Raw genomic sequence first — 18,155 nt, 5'->3', positions numbered from 1 at the left:
TACTTTATCCAATAGGCTATATTAAGACATACAATGGATACATGGAAAATATTGCATAGGAAGAATGACCCTGGTATTATGCTGTCGTGTGTGAGATATTTGTATTCATTCTAAAACGGGAATGAAAAATGTTGGGACCCAAAATCAAATCAACTCACCAACACTGTGGCATGAAATGTGACCACTAGAGGCGCTGCTTTTTTTCCAGCTCGCCTCTGATAGGAGGGGCTCCAGAAGAAACCAGCCAATGAGCGTCTAGATATCTGTCACGTCCTCTGCCTCTCGTCTCTGCGGTTATTCAACCTTTCAGGGTGCTGCGCCTAGGTTTGACACGTACCCTAGTCTGAGCATTGATGAGTGTTTAAGTCAACCTATGTGTGGATGTGAAATTATTTCGGTCTGTTTAGAACTGACAAATCTTTTGTAACGTTTACTGCAGACTGGTTTCATAACCTGGAAGCATGGAGCCTGGGGCGAGTGAAGCAACAGCAGGTAAATAATGAAATTGTACAGTAGGAGTTGGCATAAATAGGGTTGTGTACTAGCTGTTGTATGCATGTAATTATTTAAAGTTGACATTATCGTGTATAAATAGTTTTTAAGTACAAGTATAGTGAAGATGTGGATGTGATTTGATTCCTTTAGTTCTAATAGGTAAACAAGGGAAGTAGATACAGTTGCCTAATTGTAAAACTGTAGTTAACTAATGTATAAATTATGCACGTATTCTTTTACGTCGAGCTCTGAGGTTGGCCAAGACAAATGCATAAAAAGGAACTTAATTAATTCCCAGGGGAAAATGATAGGATATTGCTCTTACAAAATTATATGTTTTCTCCTGATAACAGAAACAATTAAGACAAATGTTGACATTCATTACAGGGACAGTTCACCTCAAAATGAAAATTCTCTCATTATTTACTCACCCTCATGTAATCCCAGATGTGTATGAGTTTCTTCTGCAGAACACAATTTTTTTTGGAAGAATATTTCAACTCTGCAGGTCCATACAATGCAAGTGAATGGTGACCAGATCTTTGAAGCTCCAAAAAGCACATACAGGCAGCATAAAAGGAATCCATATGACTCCAGCGGTTTAATCTAGTTCTCTCAAATGATGATAATTTTTAGTTTTTTGGGGGAACTAATTTCAGAGCTCTATACTCTTAAAGGGATAATGTGAATATCATAGTTCAATGGTCTAGGTAGAATTTGATGAGAAATATTTGAGTTCATATTGAAATCTTTTGAGTGCAAACTGGTATCTTTGTATATCTGAGCACATTGTTGAGACCACTCTGAAAAAAAAATTCCCAGGAGAGAAATCTGAGAAGCAGGAGGCTTCAGCTGAAGTCTCTATATGCTCTCCGTTTTCTGTCTAAGAGATATTAAAGAGATCTAATTTTGTACTTTTCCTATGCTTTGTTTTACCCTCACTTCCACAGGTGCTCCATACACTGAACCATCCAAAGAAAAGAAAAAGACCAGTAAGGACAACAAACTGGCATCCCCTGCCCCATCAGAGCAAACCAGCATGATGAAGCGTCTATTTGGCTTTGAGAAGGAAGACGTCTCCTCATGGCATCGGCTGGTGTGTCTCCTGAATCGTCCCACTGACCCAGCCTCACTAGGCATTTTCCGTTTCTTATTTGGTGAGTTCTCATTTATGCATGGCATATATGAAATTATGTGACGTAATGCCTCCATCATTACTCTGATTATGTTTTGGCACTGATTTCACCCTGTATTAATATCTATTTTGAGTGATCCGATCCCAATTGGATAACTCAAACCACATTCAGAATTAGTTGAAAATGCATGTGATCACATTGCATTTGTTATGTAAACTTTATCTGTCCTCATGTGTCCTAGGCAGCTGCATTTGCCAATGAACATTTGCTCTAAAACAAGGGTTTAAACCGGTTGGTTATGTAGTGCTTTAAAATAAAATGACCATCTGATCCAAAAAATTGGAAAAGCCTATAAATGTACATGTACCAGGCCTATACTTATAGAACTTAGAACATCTTCATGATGCCGTAAACTGGGCATTTGATTGTGCTTTGCATGTTAATGTGCCCTGTATTTTTACAGGAATGTTGATGGCACTTGATATAACCCAGGAAAGAGGCCTCAGTCACCTGGACTACAAGTATTTAGATGGGGCACCCGTGTGCCGATTTCCCCTTTTCAACTTCCTCAAGCCTCTTCCCATGGACTGGATGTTCTTTGTTTACTTTGTGATGTTCCTTAGTAAGTCAGTGTTAATCTGTATAGTGACCACAAATTCTCTGACATATTAAATGCACAAGACCGATGATCCACGTTTGTTTGTGTTTTTAAGGCGCTGTTGGTATCATGCTCGGCTGTTTTTACCGCCTTGCCTGTCTGATGTTTATATCCACTTACTGGTACGTTTTCTTCCTGGACAAAACGGCCTGGAACAACCATTCTTATCTGTATGGACTCATTGGCTTCCAGCTCACACTCATGGATGCCAACAGATACTGGTAAGATATTTGATACAGTATATTTACTATGTACTTTAAACATGATAACAGGATAACGAGGACCCACTCAAAATAAGAGTCCCAGGTTTGTTTCGGGCTTAATTTTCTTAATCTTAATTTTGTATGGTTATTTTGGAGATTTTGGTTGAACAATAAACTGCATCTGGTATTTTATTCATTTAGGACTCTTTGTCTGTGCCTGTCATAGTAACAAAAGTACAAGATTTAAATACATTTTTAAAAACTATCGGCCTATTAATGGTTAATAGTTAACCCCAAAATTAAAAGTCTCTAGTCATTTACTCACCCTCATGCCATCCCAGATGTGTATGACTTTCTTCCTTCTGCTGAACACAAACAACATATTTTAGAAGAATTTCTCAGCTCTGTAGGTCCATACAATGCAAGTCAATTGTGATCAGACATTTGTAGCTCCAAAAATCACATAAAGGAAACTTAGAAGTAATCCATAAAACTCCAGGGGTTTAATCCATCTCTTCAGAAGCGATATAATAGGTGTGGCTGAGAAATCAAAATGTAAGTCCTTTTTTTTGACCTATTCAGTTTTTCAGTGCCTGTTTAGTTTCCCTTTCACATCTGAAAGTGAAAGTTAAAATGGAGATTTAGAGAAAAAAGGATTTAAATATTGTTCTGTTTTTCACCCACACCTATTATATATCGCTTCAGAAGACATGAATTAAACACTGGTGATGTAAGCATTACTTCAATGTTTCCTTTACATTTTTGAAGCTACAAAGTTCTGATCACCATTCACTTGCAGTGCAGGGACCTACAGTACAGAGCTGAAATATTCTTCTAAAAATCTTCATTTGTGTTCTGCAGAATACAGAAAGTCATAAACATCAGGGATGGCATGAGGGTCAGTAAATGATAAGTGAATTAAAATTTTGGGGTGAACTATCCCTTTAATCGTTTATTGGCTTTTCCCACCACCTTAGATATCTGTATAGGCAAAATCCACTATCAGTCGACCTCTTATATAAAGAAACATATTTCAATATGTTCTTAAATGTGTGTTTCAATGTAGGTCCTTAGATGGACTCCGGACCCCCAAGAAGAGGAACATTCATGTACCGCTGTGGAACTACACTGTGCTCAGATCTCAAGTTAGCTCATTTAACCTTAAATATAAACAATGTGTTGTTTGGCACGATCGACATAGATAAAAATAATGTCAATATGTTGCATATAATGAGTCGCACTGATTGTATATTGTCTATGACAGATTTTCATAGTGTACTTTATCGCTGGGGTCAAGAAACTTGATGCTGATTGGGTGGAGGGCTACTCGATGAAATACTTGGCGCACCATTGGTTATTTGACCCTTTCAAGTGAGTATATTCATCTCTAACAACAGCATGGCACATTTTTGTTCTACCATTGCTGTTAATATGTGGAAAAATTTATATAATAGATTTTTTTTCTCTCCTTCACTGTTTCAGACTGATCTTGCCTGTTGAATTGGTCAGTCTGATGGTGATCCACGGAGGGGGTCTAATTTTGGACCTCACAGCTGGGTATCTGCTGTTCTTTGATGCCACTCGGCCTGTCACCATGTTCTTTGTCAGCTATTTCCACTGCATGAATTCCCAGCTCTTTAGCATAGGTAAAAAATGTTTTAAAGGAATAGTTAAACCCAAAAAGAAAAATTATGCCATCATTTACTCGTCCCAAGCCTCAAAAGGAGAAATTTTGAAGAGTATTCATGCTGCTCTTCAAAACATCTTCTTTTGTATTCCACGGAAGAAAGAAAGTCTGTTAGGTTTGAAACGGCATGACAGTGAGCAAATGATGACAGATTTTTTCTTAAATTCTTACTTGATTTACATGAAATCTGAGCAATAATATTTGATTCAAAAGATGAAGCTTTTATTGCTCATTTGTATACACAGGAATGTTTTCCTACACCATGTTGGCCACAAGCCCTATCTTCTGCTACCCTGACTGGCCCAGGCGCTTTTTTGGACGTTTCCCAGAGTTCTTCCGGCCTGTGCTGCCCCTCATCTCTCCTCCCCCAAGCCCCAGCTCCTCGTGCGTGTACCCTAATCTACCCAGTGGGTCTGGAGAACAAGATGAGGGAAATGCTGCTCCCAAAACCTCAACACCAAGCTTTAAACACAAACTCGGAGCCATCTTCACCATCCTGTACATCGCAGAGCAGCTCTTCTTGCCTTACTCTCACTTCATCACACAGGTGATTTTAAACTGTGTTAAAGAGTGTTTGTATTTCTTTGTGTTCCAATCTGATGCCTTGTTTAAGTGCAGTTTGATCCAGAACATTCTCTCATTCAGAGACTACAGTGCTTTCACAATCCTTGTAAACACAGATGTCAATATTAGCACATTCCTTTAGTTGAGTATTTGTAACCTTTCTGGGGCGGAGACTTGAGTCATGTTGAATATGTGTTGCCAGTCACGTCTAATTTTAAGGAACTATAAATTAGTAATATAACTTGTCATAAAAAATGTATGCTACAGACTTCAATAATACTGGAAATTGTGCAGCCGGTTGAGGAGAGATGTGCTGTTGCACCCAGAACACCTTAGCAACCACATAGCAACATGTTACAAACCACTCAGGACACCTTAGCAACTGCATAGCAATGCCCTAGCAACCACCTACTAAACCTTAGCAAAGTGACATCAGGTTTGCACAGGCAAGCACCACTCACATTAGAAATATAAAACTATTTGTGTTTAGCATATGTAACAGCTATTAGGAAAGATCTTGACTTCAAAAAAGTGAATGGTTAAACTCAAATCCATTTGAGTCTTATCTCTCTTTGGAATACAGGGCTATAATAACTGGACAAATGGACTGTATGGCTACTCATGGGACATGATGGTTCACTCTCGCTCACATCAGCATGTGAAGATCACCTACAGAGACACCTTGACTGGAGAGCTTGGATACCTGAACCCTGGAGTGAGTCATCCAGCTTTTGCCTGACTTGAGACATAGGAGTGAATTTTAAAGGAATTTTCCAGGTTCAACACCAGGTTAATCTACAGCATCTGTGGAATATTGTCATTTACCACAGAAAATACTTTTGACTCGTATCTCAAAATGAAAGTCCTTATTCAAGCTAGCGGCATCTTTTTAATGGGAATGACAACGAGGCTGTGAGGGATAGACTTACAATCTCTTCAATCGGCTGTACTTTAGTTTAAAGTGATTTTGGATAGTTCCGCTTACAAAACATTTATAAAATATCTTTCATGTTTTTCATAAAAAATCTGTTTGGGATTTTTTAACCCCAAAGAGAATTTAAGGGTTAATAAAAATTCCTAACCAATTTCAATGGTATACCAATTGGAAGTAATCAGTTATATGGCTACACTGATGGTGCTCTTTTATGCATGTTTATACCTTCTTATTATGTTATGTCATTGTTGTGCAGGTTTTTACTCAGAGCCGGAGATGGAAAGATCATGGGGACATGTTGAAGCAGTATGCTACATGCCTTAGCCAAAATCTGCCCCGCTTCAATATCTCAGACCCAGAGATCTACTTTGACATTTGGGTGTCCATAAATGACCGCTTCCAACAAAGGTCAGTAACGTTCACACTGGCATACATCTGTGCCACATCTAAATATGCCATGTACTTCTGAAGTGTAATTTCTGATAAATTTTGTCCTATAGAATATTTGACCCACGTGTTGACATTGTGAGAGCCGACTGGTCCCCATTCCAGCCCAATTCATGGCTCATGCCGCTACTGGTCGACCTCTCGCCGTGGAGGCATAAATTTGAGGAGATCGAGGGGTCTTTAGACAACCAGACTGAGGTGGTCTTCATCGCTGACTTCCCAGGTATGTGTCTGCAGTCATAGTTTTGCTTAATTTACCCAAGCTGATGCTACACTCAATTTATAGTTGTGCATGTTATATGTACAATGTGTATGTTGTGTTGACATTCACAGGCCTTCATCTTGAAAATTTTGTGAGTGAGGATCTGGGGAACACCAGCGTTCAGGTTCTAGAGGGTCAAGTGAAAGTTGAAATAGTTGACGAAAAGAAGAACTACAGTTTACAACCAGGAGAGAAGATGCAGGTACATTTCTCCCTTTCTCCATTATGAAGCTTTGATGTTTCATTCTACTTTGAAACATTGTAATTATTACAGTTATTAATATATGCAATTGAGACTATATCGTTATTGTGTATTATAAAAAGCTTCCAGCTGGTGCATACCATAAGGTGTACACGGTGTCTGAAGGCCCGTCGTGTTATATGTACATCTATGTAAATACTACTGAGGCAGAACTGCAGAAGAACTTCACCAAGCTTTTTGAACTTCAGGAGAAAGTACGAAACGGAACAGGTAGGTTTTACATGGGAGAGCTTTGATTGCGCAACTTGTATACATATCTTCAGATTGAAAGAAAAACAATTAAGGCCCTTTGAAGTTATTTATTTGGAACAAATGTTTTGTGATAAATTGTGTTCTTAATCATATTTTAATGTACATGTCCCTTTATACTGTATGTAGCAAGAAATTCAATATACTAAGTCACTTGTACTCTGTATTATTTTAGCTGAGTAGAACAACTATTGAGGCTATTTTCTCTACTGTGGATAGCATTTTTAAAAAGAGTTTTGAGCATGTACAGTTTGGAATCTCACTTAAAATGACTGAATACCGTTTGAAGTCCATTGCACTGTATAAGAGGAGTTCCTTTCACTCATGTTCACGTTTTCTAGAGACAGAGCCGTTACCTCCTGAGCTGCAGCCGCTGATCACTGGCTTAGATGTGCAGGACACAAACGACAGCGTAATTGACCCTGTCGTGCGACTCTTCCTGAAACGACAGAAGCGAATGCAAGAGGTGAAGAAGCGGCGTGAAGCTTCTGTGGTCGAGAGGTTCGAGAGATTTGCCTCAAAGAAATACTACTCCATTAGACGAGGGTAAGTAAACTTGAAGCAGCCCTTTAAAATAATGTCAATATCTCAGCTCAAGCCAAAGGGTCTAATTTACTAATAATTGTGTACAAGTGTTGTCTGTTAAAAATCATGCCTTTTATCATAATACAAATTTTATTTTTATTCAAATTATTTTAAATATATCATTTAATTAAGTAAAATAGTTGTTAATTAATAATTTAAATAAAATAATAAAAACAAATTCAATATTTATACTTTATTGATGCAATATTATGCATTTAAACTCTCAATTTTATGAATTTATTCTCATGACTTAAAAACATGACAATTTTTTATGTTACAACTTTATCTCGAAATCTTAGATTTATATATATATATATATATATATATATTTTTTTTTATGTAGCACTAAATCATAGGTTAGTGAATGAGACCCAAAATAATCAGACTTGTAGTCTGAGATATTAAATGTCTACTATGATTGCACCAGTACTGGTGAATACTGTTGTTGTGTTTCATCTCTTTAGGTTCCTGATGACTGCCATCGCTTTGCGTAATTTGGCAGTGGGTTTGCCGCCGCTAGAGCAACTGACACAAGAAGTGGCCTACGCCAACCTGAAGGAGCCTGAGGCCGAGGCTAGTCAGAACGAGCGTCTGAAAGATGAGGTCGGTCATGGAGAGCTGTAACAGAACATCACAGTGAGAGTTGGACAGTTACTGAGCGCAGCAAATGAACAACGGCTTTAGTATGTCAATACATTTTGGAACATTCCATAAATGTGTGTGATAAGGTCAGGTTATATAGTTTACAGTATGATTGTGAAAATAATCACATCACATTATCTTAAAGGAATAGTTCACCCAAAAATTTAAATTCGGTCATCATTTCCTCACCCTCATTTTATTCCAAACGTGGATGACTTTCTTTCTTATGATAAACACAAAAGTTGCCAGGCAGAATATTTACATTTTTCTTTTCCATATTGCGATACTATGGCTGCCAATCTCCAAAAATGACAAAATGGCATATTACAAGTTTCATAAAAGTAGTTAATGTGCTCTGTTTTCCAAGACCTCTGAACCCATATGATAGGTTTGTGTAATGGTCACAGAAAGTCCCCCCTATTTGTCGTAGCTCTCAAATCTTATTCACATTTCTGCATATTTTCTGCAGATTTTTCCATTTTTGGGTAAACTATTCCTTTAACTAAAAAAATGAACAATGACACTAAGATTTACTTGTCAAACAACATTTGTATTTTATCGTCTTGCAAGTAGATTCAGAAAAAAAAAATGTTTTTAGTATTAAATCAAAATCTGTGAAAGACACTAAATGAAACCGGTGTTATTGAGAATAAGCTTGAGGTGGTAGGTTGAAACTTTAAATCACAGCTTTTAACTTAAAATGAACGTTTGTGCTGCAGGTACTCTGCCATATATTGTCTCATTATAAGATTTGATACTTTACATCAAATGCAGTTGTAACTAACTGGCAAAACAATTTCTTGGCTGTAAATTGTGCCAAATCTTGACAAAATGGGTTCTGAATTGTCTTTAATGCATAAGTTTCATTATGCAAAATGCCGAGTTCTTATTAAATGCATGGGTGGCCTAAAATGTTTTATGCAACATGAAGAAACACAACTTGTTACAGCATTTTATATGGAAATAATGATCGCAGGAATAAGAATGCAAGTCTGCTGTTCAAAATTTGTCAATTTTTCAATAAAAAATGGCAAGATTGGTGCCATGTGTCATTTAAAAGTACAATATTCAGTTCATGAATACATGTGACGTTTTATTGCTGTCAATTTTCAAATAATAATTCGTAAGAATTGATCTTTTCACACAGGTCAAAGTGCAAGATACAACAATTTAAAGTTTCCATAACATACAACACATGAAATGGAATGGCACATAGTCCAAACACAAATTTAAGACATATTAAAGAAAACAAACACTAAAAATAGATCTGCTTGAAATGGTATCTGGATATATAACCTTATAAATCCAGCGTCAGTTTCACTGTCAGCAAAACGATTAACAAAAGACCACCTTAACTAAAGTTGTAAATCATATTACCTCTCAAATGACATTACCTTCACTACTTTTTCAAGCACTAGTGTTAAAGCTTTGAAAAGCTAGTGTTTACATGATCGCTAGCATTGTACACATTTCAGTTAATGCCTAAATATATTTAAATAATGTTAGTCCAAGACTAAACTGCATTTTCAAAGAAAATAATCTGTCGGAAAGGCATACCTTGGTCCATAATAGCATTGAGCTAGGTAACTTTTACAATTACTCTTTTCACAGTTTTGGGCAGTAACATATAGACATTTACACTGGTTTGGTTCACTCATTAGTTCCTTTTTTCATGATAAACCAAAGCTGGTAATCAATAATTGTCACATCAAAACAAAGTTGTAAAATATAAAGAAAATTACATACATAGTGGATCACATACATCAGCAACATAATGGGAAGGTTCAAGGCTCTTCACTAGATGTGTTTAAAGCGCTCATGATTCCTAACAGATATATTTGTAAAAGTCACATAATTTGGAGTAATATACAGTCAGTGGACGAAACATCCTTCAGTACTGACCTCAAATATGATACATGCAAACCTAGTTTCAAATTACGACATGTTGTTTTGTTTTTTATTACAGATGTGCAAATTTAGGCCGAGGTATTTGGCTTACATTTCAATCTAAGATGAAATGAGACACTTGATTAAAAAGGAATAAAAATCAATCCCTGCATATTGACAAAACCATAAAACTAGGCAAAAAATGCCATGGAGTGTAGACACCAAAATACAATATTAAGGCTAGGACGAGTGAGTCTGTTAAACTGGTGATGCGTGATTTAGTGTTGCTTATATGAATCCCTTTATGTCCATGAAACGGAGGTGATGTTTGTCTGTAGCGCTGAGATCTACCTCGGCTGGAAGTATGGATAGAATATTCCACGGATCACACCTTCAATGACCATGTTTGAAAATGTATCTGCAAACAATTGAGGGAAAATAACGTTTCCATTAGGACTGTCAATTGAATACTATTTTTTTAACTGATAAATTATATGATATGCTGCTTATTAATTAATCATAATGAATCACATATTAACTGTGCACTGATTAGACAATGAAAGTGACTTTAGAAGTTCCCCTTGATCATCTCGCCGCTAAAATATGGTACAATAGATGTACCGAACGTTCCGGCTAATACGGGATTGTTTGCAACCCTACTTCAAGAAATGCTCTGGGTTCAATACAAGTTAAGCTTTATCAACAGCACATCAGAAAACATTTTCAAATCCTCCCATAGTTTGTAAAAACAAACAAATATCTTGTAAACCATAAGCTACTTACAATGGGAGTCTATACTGGAGCAGATTTACTTCTTGATGTGCGTTACCGACGAGTGGATTTTTCATTAATGTCATAACAGGATTTGGCAGAGATGAGGTTAATAAGTGATTTTTACACTAGTCTCATGATAATATACATAATGTTTAAAGGTGTAGTTCACCCAAAAATTTAAATTCTCTGATCATTTACTCACCCTCATGCCATCCCAGATGTGCATGACTTTCTTTTTTTAGAAGAATATTTCAGCTCTGTAGTTCATACAATGCAGGTGTATGGTGATCAAAAATCTGAAGGTTGATTGATTAAACCACTGGAGTCGTATGGATTACTTTTATGCTGCTTTTATTTACTTTTTGGAGCTTCAAAGTTCTGGTCACAATTCACCTGCATTGTATGGGCCTACAGAGCTGAAATATTCTTCTAAAATTCTTCATTTGTGTTCTGCAGAAGAAAGAAAGTCATACACATCTGGGATGATATGAGGGTGAGTAAATGATGAGAATTTTCATTTTTGGGTGAACTATCCCTTTAAGTCTTGTGACTACATTTGAAATTATGCATATTTTAATGTGTATCTTGGTACAACGCCTTGCCACATAGACTTCCATTGTAAGTGCGTTACTGTTAACTGTACAACTTGTTATTGTTTTGACAATGAGGGATCAGTCAAAATAATTTCCTGCGATAATCAACAGCATGTCACAGACTTAAAAATGGAGGACAGAGATTTGGCCATAGAGTTTTACCATTGGTGGTAGGTAGCAGATATGGATCCCTCTGGAAGAGCAGCGCTGGCTGGTGTGTCAGTTTACTGCAATGTTTGGAGAGGAAAGGTCAAAGAACAGAATGACTCAAACTAGTTCTCTCTTTTTGATGAAAGCTTCAAAATATAAAGCTGACTGTGAAATGTGTCACATGGGTGAAGGAGTCGTTTCCCAGGGCCAGTGCAATACCTTCTCTTATGAAGTTTTTGTAAAAGAGCTCTTAGCAGATCAACAAGCTATTCTTAATAGATAGTTTGTATGGAAAACAGAAACCTGCCAATGATCTGAGGTTTGAAAAACATTTTGAAAAAATATTCTGTGCCTCTTTCATGTTTAAATATTCTGACTGACTATTTGCACTAGGTGTAAGCAGCTGCTGCCAAACAGCCCGGCTATTTGCACTCAGTCAATCTGCGCTCCCAAGTGTCAATGTGATAATTCAGACAGTGTGGAGGTGCTTTTTTTTTGTTCGAGTCCCACTTTTCCCCATCCTGTTTCCTGTCTCCACCCTTAATATTTCCTTACTTATAATCATAAATAAAAATGTTTATAAAGGATAATTTCCTTGCAGTGATTTGGTCACAGTGTGACAGTCAGGGAGTAGAGAGAAAGGTTTGATCCAGGTAAAATGAACCATATTTTACTATAGTAATATTGTAGTAACCATGATTTTTGGCAGAAACCATAGTTTTAATCCAGTTAACCATGGTGTTAGTACTGTAATATGGCCTGTTTCATTTTGTGGTTCATGTGATTTTACTACAAAATATCATGGTGATACTATGGCTACTCTAGTAAAACTATTGTTAATATTTGTAAGGTTAGGGTTAAGTTTAGATGAAGGAGTGAGTGTAGGGGGTCTGTGGGACTCTAAATAAACACACGGTTAATTACTTAGGGGTGCAAATAGCATCAAAACCTATCTGCACTTGGTGCAAAGAAGATGCTTTTTATTGCCATTTAGACAGTGCAAATAGCCTCTGCCTTGAATATTTTAATAAAAATAACCCATATACTGTACCTTGATTCCTCTGATTCAGTTTCAAATGATCTGAACATGAAAAAGACAATAACTTTAACATGATGCATAATTATTTTTTTTAGTTGACTAGATTTAAAATCCTTTGTTTGTACAGAAGGCTGCTTTCTAAAGCCTTTTCGTTAAGACACAATTGCACACTATAAAACCTTACCCGCAACTCTCTGTTTTTGGCAATGTCGGGAAATGGCGGATATTGAGGAAATCCAAGAATATCTTTGGAAGAACCTCATTTTCCATGATTATAGCCTATACCACACACAAAAAAAATCAAATGTTATTCCAGAGTCCTGAAAATGGCCTGTTTTCTACGAAGTGATTTCAACTGTTCAGCGTATGTTGGGCTAGAAGGATCAATACCTGAAGATAGAGTTCGAGTCCCTGTCTTCTCTGCTCAAGAACCTTAGGCACCCAGTTCCTCACATGTTTTGAAGGGATTTCAGCAGTTTTAATAATCTTTTTAAGCTGTAAAAAAAAAAAAAAAAAGCATGTTTCAACATGTTACTTGGCCAGAGGATGTCTCTGAGTAGGTAGTCTCTCTGTTTGGAGTGTTAAAGGGATAGTTCAAACAAAAATTAAAATTCTCTCATCATTTAAAGTGGAATTTCAGTATTTTACTGAGGCCCTTAGAGGACAGGATAGGAGTTTTTTTTATTCCCTCACAATAGTTTTGCGTTCCCTCGCAATACATTTACCATAGTTTTACTATAGTAACCATATTTCACAATTATATTTAATTGTGAATCCATAGTAATAAAACAGGAAACCTATGGTAATAAAATATTATTTTGTGCTTATGGTTTAACAATACAAAAACAATAGTTTGACTATGGTTAAAATAGTAAAACCATGGTAGTTATATCATGACAGTAATATTGTAGACAATAGTAACTATAGTTTTTTGGTGGAAACCATGGTTTTACTGTAGTAATATAGTTGTAAATATGAAAAGTGACCATGTTTTTTTGGTGGGACTGTATCCTTAAAGTAACCATGGTTTTACTATAGATTAACCATGGTTAATCTTGTGGTTACTATGAGTTTAGTACAAATACAGGGTTCCCATTCTTTTCAGGGCACAATTTTCCAGGACATTTCCAGGAAATGGGTCACTTCCAAGTGAAGTATTTAAGCAAAAATACATGCGTCCATTTAAATCGAGCTTTTATTTGAGCGTTTCTGTGTGTTTTTTGATGGTAGTTTTTCACCTCCAGATATGTTCCAGTGTGATTATTAATCCGTTTAAACAGTCTGTATGTGCTGCACACTTCAGAGTGTTTTACTTTCTGTCATCTCACACACACAAGAGCCTAGTGATGTTCATGATGAGGTGTTTTCGGTGTATGAGCAGCTTCACACATTCAATTTGAAGCATGTATCACTTGCAGATTATATATTTAATTATATCACTTACTTTTGCTGATTAATTATAACACTAGGACATTTTAATCCATTAAAAAGTTAATCAAATTTTAATTTGATTAACTGTGCCTTCAAACATTAATTTCCGTCTAAATATGCCATAATTACTTTGTTTTACAGCTAATGCCATTTTTATGACTAGATTTTGTGATTCTGTCTGCATTTAATGCATACTACATGATAACCGCTGTATAAACTGACTCCGATTGTTAAATAATTGAAAATTCATCCATATCGGAGTGGTGGTGGTGTAGTGGCTAAAGCACAGGGCTGTTAATCAGAAGGTCACAGGTTCTAACCCCACAGCCACCACCATTGTGTCCTTGAGCAAGGCACTTAACTCCAGGTTGTTCCGGGGGGATTGTCCCTGTAATAATTGTAAGTTGCTTTGGATAAAAGCGTCTGCCAAATGCATAAATGCAAATGCAAATGCATATCCTGGAGGTATTAAGGCCGAATCGCAACGCTACAACCCAGGGTCGTCCGACCACCATCGTTGTCTAAAGTTTATAACTCAAATGTTTTTCTGGTTAACACAACAGCAATGTTGGAATGAAAAAAAAATCTTATTTCATACTATTTCAATACTTAAACTATTTTGTCAGAGCGAAGCAGATGAGCAGAGAATGTCTGTGACGGATTCATTCACTAAAATATTTTCCAGGACAAATAATTATTTCCCAGGACAATTAGGAATTTTTTCGAATTTTCCATGACTGGAAAACTGCACTTTAAAATTCCAGGTATGGTTACACTATGGTATTTGTACTAAAACCATAACCTCAAAATTATGATTTTCATTACCATTGTTTTTGTTTTCCTATATTATTACTATAGTTCCACTATGAATATCATGGTTACTGTAGTAAAACCATAGTAAACTTATTGAGAGGGAATGCAAACTATTGCAAGGGCAAGCAAAACTATTTCATTAAAAACAAATTCCCACCCAGTCAACTAAGGGGCTCTATAAAAATTGTGAAATCAGAAAATTGTGAAATAGCAAAAACCTACATACTAAAAAAGTCTTGATGTACTGCAGGACCACACAATACATAAAAGCCAACAAAATGATTCCTTCTGACCCATGACCACATAAATAAAAAGTGTACACTCATTACAAAATGAAGAAACTCTGGTGATGGTAAAGCTGTCAGATACCAGCTATGGAAACTGTGCTGATGCTTGCAGAATCAGATTTTAAAAAGGAACTCCAAAATTGTACTTACGTAACACTGCTGTTTTCGCAATTATTAATCATTATGTAATATTGACCATATGAATTAATCATATGAACAATGGTCATTTTTGACATTTTGGATGACCACTGCCCTTTCCAGAAATCTTAAATATGGATTTATGTCCTTGCACTTTTTAAGATTATAAAAATACTTACTGCATACTACTACTAAGTAATCATACATCATAGTTTTTGCATTTAATTGATAATCTCCCTGACTTTAACAGCCTTCAAATGAATTAATTCTACCATCTAGTATTCTCAGTCTGTGGTCCATGTTTTACTATCTGTCAAGTATTTGATTGCAGAGTGGTAAAGAAGGTCTTAGTTAAATCCAAGCTCACCATTTTATGTAGAGCATGAAATTCACTGTATCGTTTTTCAACAGTATGCTGTCTACCACACATCAGCACCTCGATCTTGAAAACCTGGTGGGGAAAAAATGTGTTTCCATTTAAAGGTTTTGGTCTAAAGAAAATCTAATATTGATATACATAGTGTGCTGAAAAAAATTACAGTCATGGTCAGTGACAATGATCTGGCAATAGATCAAATTTCAAGATAAATTCACCATAAATACGAGTGGTCTTAAAACCTAGTGCGCTAGGTCAATTTCATGTCCCAGGGGTTGATTTACAGATTTCATGTTTTATTTTGTTCTATGAAGCTCATATTAAAACTGACTTGGAAACTGTTTACCAAGCCTTCTTTTATTTTTGGTACTTTTTAGTTAAAGATTGTAATTTTTTTTAGCCTGTCCTAGACCCAGACTTTCAATATAATACGTTTTAAAAAAATTTAAAACTTTATTTCCATCACAGCATTTTATTAAAGGGTTCAAGTTTAGCTCAATCGACACTATTTGTGGCATAATGTTGATTATCACAAAAATGTACATTACACATCCCTCCTTTTCATAAAAAAAAAAAGCAAAAATCGAGGTTACAGTGAGGCACTTATAAAGGAAGTGTAATGGGGCCAACTTTTGTAGGTTTAAAGATAGAAATGTAAAGCTTATAATTTTATGAAAGCACTTACATTAATTATATATAAAAAATCATGTGGGATTTGAGCTGTAAAGTTGTTTAAACTATCGTTTTATTGGATTGCAGGGTTTACAGTGTTATGTCATCAGGTCAACAAGGTTGTAAAATTGGAAATAGGCCTAACTTTGTACAGAAACGGTTAGTAAGGACTTTTAGCACAGGAAAATCATGTTAACACATTTAATGTTTACATCTTGTGGCTACACTTTTGAAATAGCAAGTATTTTAACGTTTACATATTGGTCCCATTGACTTCCATTGTAGGTGCCACACCGTAACCAAGATTTGTCCTTTTTGGGGTACTCAACATTATGCCACAAATGCTGAAGATTGAGCTCAACGTGTATTGAACTCGAAATATTCCTTTAAACAAAATGTATTTGAGTTGTGGTGCAAATGTTCATGACTTTTAGAAAGAAAATAAATAAATGACATAAATCTCCTTTGGTACATGTACATACACTGTTGGACATTATTAGGCATTGTTCAAATTAAACCAACAAGTAAGTGTGACAAATGTGTTAACAGGGCTTAAAGAGCTCCTGTTGAAGAAACGACATTGAATGCCTATAAAAGTAAGCCGGCATCTCACTAGGTTTTGAGACGCAGAAAAATTATCGAATCGACAATGATCCACATGGATACAGCAAGTCAAGTTCAATGTTTGTAGTGTTACTTTAATGAAAGCGTGTTTTCGACCTTTAAAAACGGATCAGTGTAACTCACCGTGTAGCCCTTCTCCACGTTACTGCCCTCCGATCGAAAAGACGGGATTGCCACTTCTATGGGATGCATGATCTGACACGATCGTTTACCGTGTCAGATAACGGTAGATACTGTTGAGTGGGTTCTTAATGATATGTCACCGATTGTTAAGTTGACTGGGGGTCTGACATTAGAAAAATTGAAAATATTCAGTGCACTTCTTCATCGCCCGCAGAAGATACATTGGTCTAAAAATGCAATGCTGCCACCTATTGGCGCTTTTAGCATAATGCAGCCCTCTTTAGGAGATATGTATAAAGAAGTGTTTTGTAATCCTGTATGCACTGTTTCAGGTCATATCTAATTGGGATACTCTAATTCCATTTTCTCAATGAAAAGCTTCACTATTCAACCTTGTTAGCAAAGTTATTGTTAGAAATAATATCTTAATTTTAAGGGGAATATATTAATTAAAAGCAAACATTTGGTGGGAAATCAATGTGGGCCCCTACTTGAGTGATCATTGACTTTAGGATACAGCAACCATTATACACTGGCATATTTTATATTAGAACCTTTAACCAATGATTTAAATAATATGTTTATATAATATTTATGTTTATGGCTAGAAAAAAGAATACAGTTTTAAAATGTCTCTACAAAATAGATAAACCCTTAGATGGACAAACATTTTATAAAGGTTAAAGGGATAGCTCACCCAAAAATTAAAATGTTCTCATCATTTACTAACCCTTATGTCATCATCTAATACTTTCATTCTTCTGCTGAACACAAATTAAGATTTTTAGAAGAATTTCTCAGTTCTGTGGGTAAGTGAAGTGTGTTCAAGTGAATGGTGAACAAAACTCTGAAGCTCCAGAAAGCACTTTAAGGCAGCATAAAAGTATTCCATACAACACAGTTTTAAGTCCCTTTTTTTACTATAAATTCGCCTCCTTGCCCAATAGGTGGTGATTGGATGACGAATACTAATCATCAAAAAATAAATAAATGTGGAAGTGAAACAGGAGATTTATAGTCACGGCTGATGATGAATACTAATCAGCAAAAAAATAAAAAATGTGGAAGTGAAAGAGGTAAATATAAAATAAATACTCCACACCTATCATATAACTGCTGAAGAC

At 36.0% G+C, this 18,155-nt stretch overlaps 2 protein-coding genes across 2 annotated transcripts; one reads left to right on the top strand and one right to left on the bottom strand.

The window, feature by feature from the left end:
• The first annotated feature begins 282 nt into the window (after window positions 1-282).
• On the top strand, window positions 283-9,163 carry ggcx (gamma-glutamyl carboxylase). The gene is made up of 15 exons (XM_052116375.1): window positions 283-492; window positions 1,446-1,652; window positions 2,095-2,253; window positions 2,345-2,510; window positions 3,559-3,637; window positions 3,757-3,863; window positions 3,975-4,138; window positions 4,425-4,726; window positions 5,327-5,458; window positions 5,934-6,085; window positions 6,178-6,347; window positions 6,458-6,588; window positions 6,711-6,858; window positions 7,239-7,443; window positions 7,947-9,163. The coding sequence occupies exons 1-15, from the start codon at window positions 462-464 to the stop codon at window positions 8,104-8,106; spliced, it is 2,313 nt and encodes a 770-aa protein (XP_051972335.1). The 5' UTR covers window positions 283-461; the 3' UTR covers window positions 8,107-9,163.
• Window positions 9,164-9,345: 182 nt separating this feature from the next.
• Window positions 9,346-17,244, bottom strand: LOC127636026 (sorting nexin-24-like). Its single transcript, XM_052116386.1, has 7 exons — window positions 17,032-17,244; window positions 15,604-15,687; window positions 12,958-13,062; window positions 12,752-12,846; window positions 12,580-12,609; window positions 11,541-11,605; window positions 9,346-10,429 (listed from the first exon to the last, which is right to left on the bottom strand). The coding sequence occupies exons 1-7, from the start codon at window positions 17,098-17,100 to the stop codon at window positions 10,359-10,361; spliced, it is 519 nt and encodes a 172-aa protein (XP_051972346.1). The 5' UTR covers window positions 17,101-17,244; the 3' UTR covers window positions 9,346-10,358.
• Window positions 17,245-18,155: the final 911 nt, after the last annotated feature.

Source organism: Xyrauchen texanus, chromosome 43 (genome assembly GCF_025860055.1).
Source record: "Xyrauchen texanus isolate HMW12.3.18 chromosome 43, RBS_HiC_50CHRs, whole genome shotgun sequence".
Lineage (NCBI taxonomy): Eukaryota > Metazoa > Chordata > Actinopteri > Cypriniformes > Catostomidae > Xyrauchen > Xyrauchen texanus.
This window is presented reverse-complemented; position numbering and strand designations above follow the sequence as displayed.

Bases quoted from the DNA above. Each gene is read 5' to 3' on its own strand.
- ggcx (XM_052116375.1), top strand. From the start codon at position 462: ATGGAGCCTGGGGCGAGTGAAGCAACAGCAG. The intron at 493-1,445 runs GTAAATAATGAA...TCACTTCCACAG, and splicing joins GGCGAGTGAAGCAACAGCAG to GTGCTCCATACACTGAACCA. The intron at 3,864-3,974 runs GTGAGTATATTC...TCACTGTTTCAG, and splicing joins TGGTTATTTGACCCTTTCAA to ACTGATCTTGCCTGTTGAAT.
- LOC127636026 (XM_052116386.1), bottom strand. From the start codon at position 17,100: ATGCATCCCATAGAAGTGGCAATCCCGTCTTTTCGATCGGAGGGCAGT. The intron at 13,063-15,603 runs GTGAGCTTGGAT...TTTTTTTTACAG, and splicing joins TTCATGCTCTACATAAAATG to CTTAAAAAGATTATTAAAAC. The intron at 12,610-12,751 runs GTAAGGTTTTAT...TTTCATGTTCAG, and splicing joins CCAAAAACAGAGAGTTGCGG to ATCATTTGAAACTGAATCAG.